Raw genomic sequence first — 6,131 nt, 5'->3', positions numbered from 1 at the left:
CGCCGGCGGTCGCCGTACAACTTCGCGGCGGTCGCTGGTCGCCGTCTGACTCCAGATTTCCAGACTATGCGTTTTTACTCCCCTTTTCGGCTCAAATATGCACATTTCTCACAAAACACGTCAAAATACCAAAATGTATAAAATATGCAAATAATGGACATGTAGAGTGATTTTGATAGTAAAAACGGACCAAATAATGGCTTTAAAACAGTGCAAAATCCGAGCGTATCAATGACCACTTTCCAATTTTGGAAAAAACCCCTCTCTCCTCTCTCCTTGTTAAAATATTCAACTACCTTTTTCCTTTGTACTTTATTCCACCTAACAACACTTTCTAAAATTCCGTGCCACTAAGAAATGTGACCATCTTGAGTGGGACGGAGGGAGTAGAAAATGAGGAAAAGAAGAAGGAACATGGGCCTACTTAATCAGCCCATTGCACAAATATCTATCGGAAGCTATATTCGGAAATTTTGAATTTAGGGTTTTTCTGTATTGTGTTTTGTTATCGGAACAACTCAGGCTCTCCCATTCGTCTCTCACATCACTCGAATCATGGCGAACAGTGCGTATACTCGTCTATCATTTTCGTCTGTTCATTAATTTTGACGAATTTTGATGGCTTTACTGCTATGCAGCTGCAACAAGGTCTTTTCTGCAAGTGGCGGTTACAGAGGAGGCCGCGCCGCCGCTCAGAGTCGTCCAGATCGAAGGACTGGTATGTTTTTCATCGAAAAAGTAGTTACATTCGAGTAGTAGATTATTGCACATTAAGTATTTGCTTTGAATTTAGGTTTATTTGCAATTTTTTGATTCAAAAGAAACAATTTTATGTAACTGGGTGAGATATTGGGACTTCCTTAGATCTTTGTCGGGTGGGGATGGGGGATAGCAGCAAGTGCAGATTGATTTTTATCCTGTTGGTAATCTTTGGACAAAAGATTCATCTGTCATATTCCTTAGACCTCCCAATTAGTTATGAGATTGATTGCAATTTAATGGCTGCTACTCTGTTTGAATTGCCTGGCGTTTGTGGTACCATCTTTCATGTGGCTTAGTGATACAATTTTCTAATACGTTATACTTGGAATGCACAATTCAGGTTATTTTGAAGATAATCAAGCACTGCAAGGAGTTATCACCAGCTTTGGTTACTGGACAGCTTCTTGGTTTGGACGTTGGTAGTGTTCTCGAAGTCACTAATTGCTTCCCATTCCCGGTGAGCGTGTTGCTTCAGCTGATCATATTTATTGCACGACATGATATTATAATAATTATCATGTTTTCAAACGACCTGTGTATAATGTTGCAGATTCGTGAGGAAGATGAAGAGGTTGAAGCCGAAGGTGCTAATTATCAGCTTGAGATGATGAGATGCCTTAGGGAGGTTAATGTCGACAACAACACAGTTGGTTGGTAAGTATTCTCTTTGCTAAAGTCAAACACAATCATGGGCATTTCCAGAGTATATGCCTTGGAAGCTAGCACACATGATTTTTATGTTTCTGAAAGAATAAGCTGTAATTTTGGGTTGTTAGTTGTCACAATAATATTTACATTGCGTATCAAGTGAGTCAGCAGTGCTAAGTTCTAATTTAATATCAACAGAATAACATTTTGTATATATAAGTACCAGTTCTTTAACACTGTCAACTACACAGTCTGACAGTCACGCAGAGGAGTTTCATCGGGTGTAGAATATAGTATAGAGAGTTAAAATGTGATCTCTGAAGTATGGATTATAATGTCGTTGCTGATGTGCATTGATAGTCAGATATTCTGTGAACTTTGTAAGTTTCATCCTTGCATGATGTCTTCAGGCATTCAGTGGGAAATAGTCATATGACTTTTTCAATAAATGAAACCTGGTAAATATACAATGTTATCTGAATGTTTTTTTCCTTTCATTCTAATGAGATCATCTTTCTAGGTATCAATCAACTATGTTTGGCTCTTTCCAGACTGGGGAACTGATAGAGACTTTTATGAATTACCAGGTAGTCCCTTACCTATGCTAAATCATGTAGTGCTTTGCTTCATCTCCTGCCATTGATTGGCTGTAGCTGCTTTTTTTGCATGTTTGCTGATAGAGTTTTGTTTGCTTGTCTGACTTGTGTTATATTGGTGATAGGAAAATATAAGACGATGTGTCTGCATCATTTATGACCCTTCAAGAGCTAATCAAGGAGTCCTAGCTTTAAAGGCCCTGAAGCTTTCTGATACCTTCATGGAGCTCTATCGCACAAATAACTTCAAAGGGGAGAAGTATGTTCTTACATGTTTTCATACCCTTAAAAATTCTAAAATTTATCCTTTTGATGAGTTCAAATGCGTAGTCTGTATCTTATGTTCACTTTACTCACAGGTTGAGAGAGAAAAATCTTTCCTTTGTGGATATTTTTGAAGAGATTCCTGTAAGTTTTTTATTCTTAATTTCTGCTTGAAGTATCAAGCTTGACTAAGATTATCTCTTTGTTCATTTATAATTTTGTTGTTCTAATTCCTTATAAGAAACACGTTTTTATTAAGAATCTAATGAATCTGTAATCAACATAAAATTGGTTTAATAATCTAGTTTGACTTTGAGGGTCCAACAGAGATAAAGCTTAATCCTTGGTATAAGTGATGAATACCTAATTTAGATATTCCAGACTCCTTCAAAATTATTTGGCCCTTCAAATTTATTGGTGTTGAAATATGATTGAATATGTATAAGTCGTGTCCATAATTTTGTTGATAGACCAATTAAAATCTTGGAACCAGTTCACCATTGAGGCTGGACAATATGCTGTTTTGAACAATGTATTAAAGTACATTTTTATACCAACTCATGAGGAGTTAATCAAGAAAAACACTTAAAATTGTTACCAACATAATAAAACACATATACATACAGCAAATAGTGTATGATAACACACAAAAATATATTAACTTCTTATACGCCCATAAGTCTTTAAAATCTTAAAGTTCCAATCAAATAGTGTTAAGTATTAGTCATAAATCAAAAGAAGAAGAAAATGCCTGTGTTTGTCTATCTTCTGAAAAGTAATGGAGAATGAGATGGAGAAGGGGTGGGGGAATTCGGAGCAGGAGCGGGACTCTCCGCTAGGTGTTCATTTTTTAGATTAAGCTAGCTGCTCATTAAACCCTTGGACAGGCCATCTAAATTGAGCCCATGACCATGAAATCTGGACAAATACTAACACTGCACGCAGGGTTGCAAGGCGTGCTTCCTGTCTCCCAACAGGGCAATGTTGTAAATCCTGTTTGGTGGCTTATGGAGGTCCGCCTGAAAACCGCCACAAGGATATGGTGTATTGGTATGGCGGGATATGACGGTCAATAATTGAATAAACAAAATAATACTTCTATATTTATACTCCCTCCGTCCCATAAAAATATGTGCACTTTCCATTTTCGTCCATCCCACAAAAATATGTGCATTCCATTTTTGGAAAGATATCCCAATTTATTACCCCTATTCATCAACTTATTTACAACTTATACCACCATTAAACACTACTAATAATAAGGGTCTCACTGTCCAGCTTTAACTACCCTTCTCCTCATCTCTCTTACTTTACCAATTTTGTCTTTATTACCTTGCCATATCAATTGCCCATATTTTTATGGGACGGAGGGAGTATATAATTAAAAATAAGAAAATAACTAAAATATAACTTCTAAAACTCTTAAAACAATTAATAAAACATAAAATACAGCCCTTACCTCCATGTTTCTTGCATAATACCTCATTCCTAAATGCAGTACACACGCAATGTTGTCAAATAGCGGATATGGTGGCACTATGGCAGTGCCATGATGCTACGGTGTTTCCATCACCGAATGCCATGCCATAGCGCCATATCCATCACCGAATGCCATGCCATAGTGCCACCATATCCGCTATTTGACAACATTGCAACAGGGTAAGGCTGCCTTGTACACGACATTCTGCTGAACCGCACCGAGACACTCCTAAAAAGTGAATTTTAAACATTGGTGTTAAAGGTTAAGTTTGGCAGACTTATGTTTCTTTCCTTGTTCAATTTTCTTGTGGTCCATACACATTACCTAGTTATACAGAATGAAAATGTTACATTTTTGATTGCTAGATGTGAACAGCTTTTATATCAGACAGATGACACTCTTAGCAATCTTTAAAACTATTTCCTGGTCTTTCTATTTTTCAGATTAAGGTTTCAAATTCTGCTCTAATCAGCGCATTTATGACTGAGCTTGAGGCAGATACTCCAGTCACCCAGGTAATCTAGTTCCACATAGTTGGTCCTTTTACTTTGCCTCAGTGAGCAATAACTAATTCCCATTCTAGTTTGTCAGTGTGATTATGATAGATTGCAATTATCAACCAGTCCAATTTTGGAGAGAAATGTGGAATTTCTAATTGAATGCATGGATGACTTGTCAATGGAACAACAAAAGGTCTGTATCTATTCTTGTTTGCATGCTTGGCCAATGACATGATACGACCTTTTCTTCTCCAGTTCCAATTCTACTACAGGAATCTGTCTCGTCAAGAAGCACAGAAGCAGGCCTGGCTTCAGAAGAGAAGGTAATGTGATGTGATGCTATACATCCAAGTTAGTTATTTGAGCATGCTCTTTCCTTCTAAGATTTACAACGTGGAAGTTTCTGTCACAAATACATTATTTTCATTCCTTGTAGGGCTGAAAATGCTGCGCGGAAGAATGCAGGGGAAGAGCCATTACCTGAGGAGGATCCCACAAACCCTCTCTTCAAGCCTATCCCCGAGCCATCAAGATTGGATAGTTTCCTTATAACAAATCAAATTGCAAATTATTGCAACCAAATCAATGGGTATAGCATATAACTTCTGCAAGTTGGTTTGATTTTGTTGTATGTTACATGCTGTAAAAATATCATTGTTTAGTAATCCAATATTTTATGGATTGCTAGGCTCTTCAAGATGATATGATTCTGTGATATTTTATTTTCCATTCATTTCTTCCTTTTTGATCTTTGACATACAATATCCCATGTGTGTTTAGAAGGACTTGTTTGGAGAGTTTAGAGTGCATGTTAACTTTTGATGTTTTTCATTGTCACATTAACTTTGTTTTAATGATGTGGGTTGCAGAGTGGCTGGACAAAGCTTTAGCAGACTGTATCTGATGAAGGCACTTCATGAAAAGTAAAGATGCACCCCTGTGGTGGGACGTGGTATTCAATCGCTGCTCATGGTTGTAGCTTATCAGACGAGATAAGAATTGTTCTGCAGCATGAAGGTTCAATATTTGGAGTATTCCTGGCATCTAATGGTTGTGAGATACTACTTGTTTGTGGATGACAATGCCATCTTGAGGTATAGAAGATCTTGTTAATCGATTAATTTGTTTTCTGATGTTAAGATTTTGGATCGAGGTTGCTAAATCGTGTATCATCTCCGTTCTCTTCTTGAGTATTAGGGTTATACTACATATTTGTCTATTGGCCATCTTTTATGCAGCACACAGTTTTTATTTTGGCCGGTTTTTTCCATTGGGCCATCTTTGTTTGGTAAATTTGGTGATTAATATAAATTTTGTTTTATTCAATTTTTTTGTTTGGTAAGTTGAAAAATTAAGTATGATTATTTTGTTTGGCAATGTGTAATGTGTGTTGAAGTGTAGAATTGACAGAATTTGAAATGGTAATCCATTTTACGGTACAAATAATTGGAGTACATTATACCAAAGGAAACCAAAGTCTAATTCAATTTGTTAAAAATAAAGTGCTCCAAGACTCTATTGCATTTCCACCCTTTACATGGTACGAATGTAATTCACTGTGAAACATCGAGTGTTTAAAAAAAACGCAAGCGAGCATGAGTTATAACAAGGTTTGTGGCTTTGGCCAAAACACAACTATCATAAACTAATTTTGTCAAGTTTAGGAAATAGAAAATTTCAATTAACCACTCAATGGATGACCTAATCGCTGATGCCGCAATCACATTTCCCTGTCCATAGCATTGCCATGTTGAGTTATCTCATTTACATAGTAGAGATCATAGTGTTAAATTGTTAATACCACTTACAATTATTGTCCTCGGTCCTGATATACTGTATAAAAACAATGAGAATAATGTCATATCTTATTCCTCCCATTTT

General features: G+C 36.6%; 1 protein-coding gene across 2 annotated transcripts; it reads left to right on the top strand.

Annotated features, from left to right (window-relative positions):
• The first annotated feature begins 428 nt into the window (after positions 1-428).
• LOC125218217 (eukaryotic translation initiation factor 3 subunit H-like) lies at positions 429-5,576 on the top strand. Of its 2 annotated transcripts, XM_048119847.2 has the most exons (12): positions 429-565; positions 639-718; positions 1,103-1,219; positions 1,313-1,416; positions 1,931-1,997; positions 2,132-2,265; positions 2,366-2,414; positions 4,194-4,265; positions 4,342-4,443; positions 4,506-4,573; positions 4,687-4,839; positions 5,120-5,576. In XM_048119847.2, the coding sequence occupies exons 1-12, from the start codon at positions 556-558 to the stop codon at positions 5,175-5,177; spliced, it is 1,014 nt and encodes a 337-aa protein (XP_047975804.1). In that variant the 5' UTR covers positions 429-555; the 3' UTR covers positions 5,178-5,576. The 2 variants fall into 2 exon arrangements, with proteins under 2 accessions (XP_047975804.1, XP_047975806.1); XM_048119849.2 differs by lacking the exon at positions 4,342-4,443.
• The last annotated feature ends 555 nt before the right edge of the window (positions 5,577-6,131 follow it).

This window comes from Salvia hispanica, chromosome 1 (genome assembly GCF_029641045.1).
Source record: "Salvia hispanica isolate PSC_SH4W2 chromosome 1, Shi_PSC_v1, whole genome shotgun sequence".
NCBI classification, from domain to species: Eukaryota; Viridiplantae; Streptophyta; class Magnoliopsida; order Lamiales; family Lamiaceae; genus Salvia; species Salvia hispanica.
Note: the sequence above shows the minus strand (reverse complement) of the source record. Positions and strands in the feature narration are given on the sequence as shown.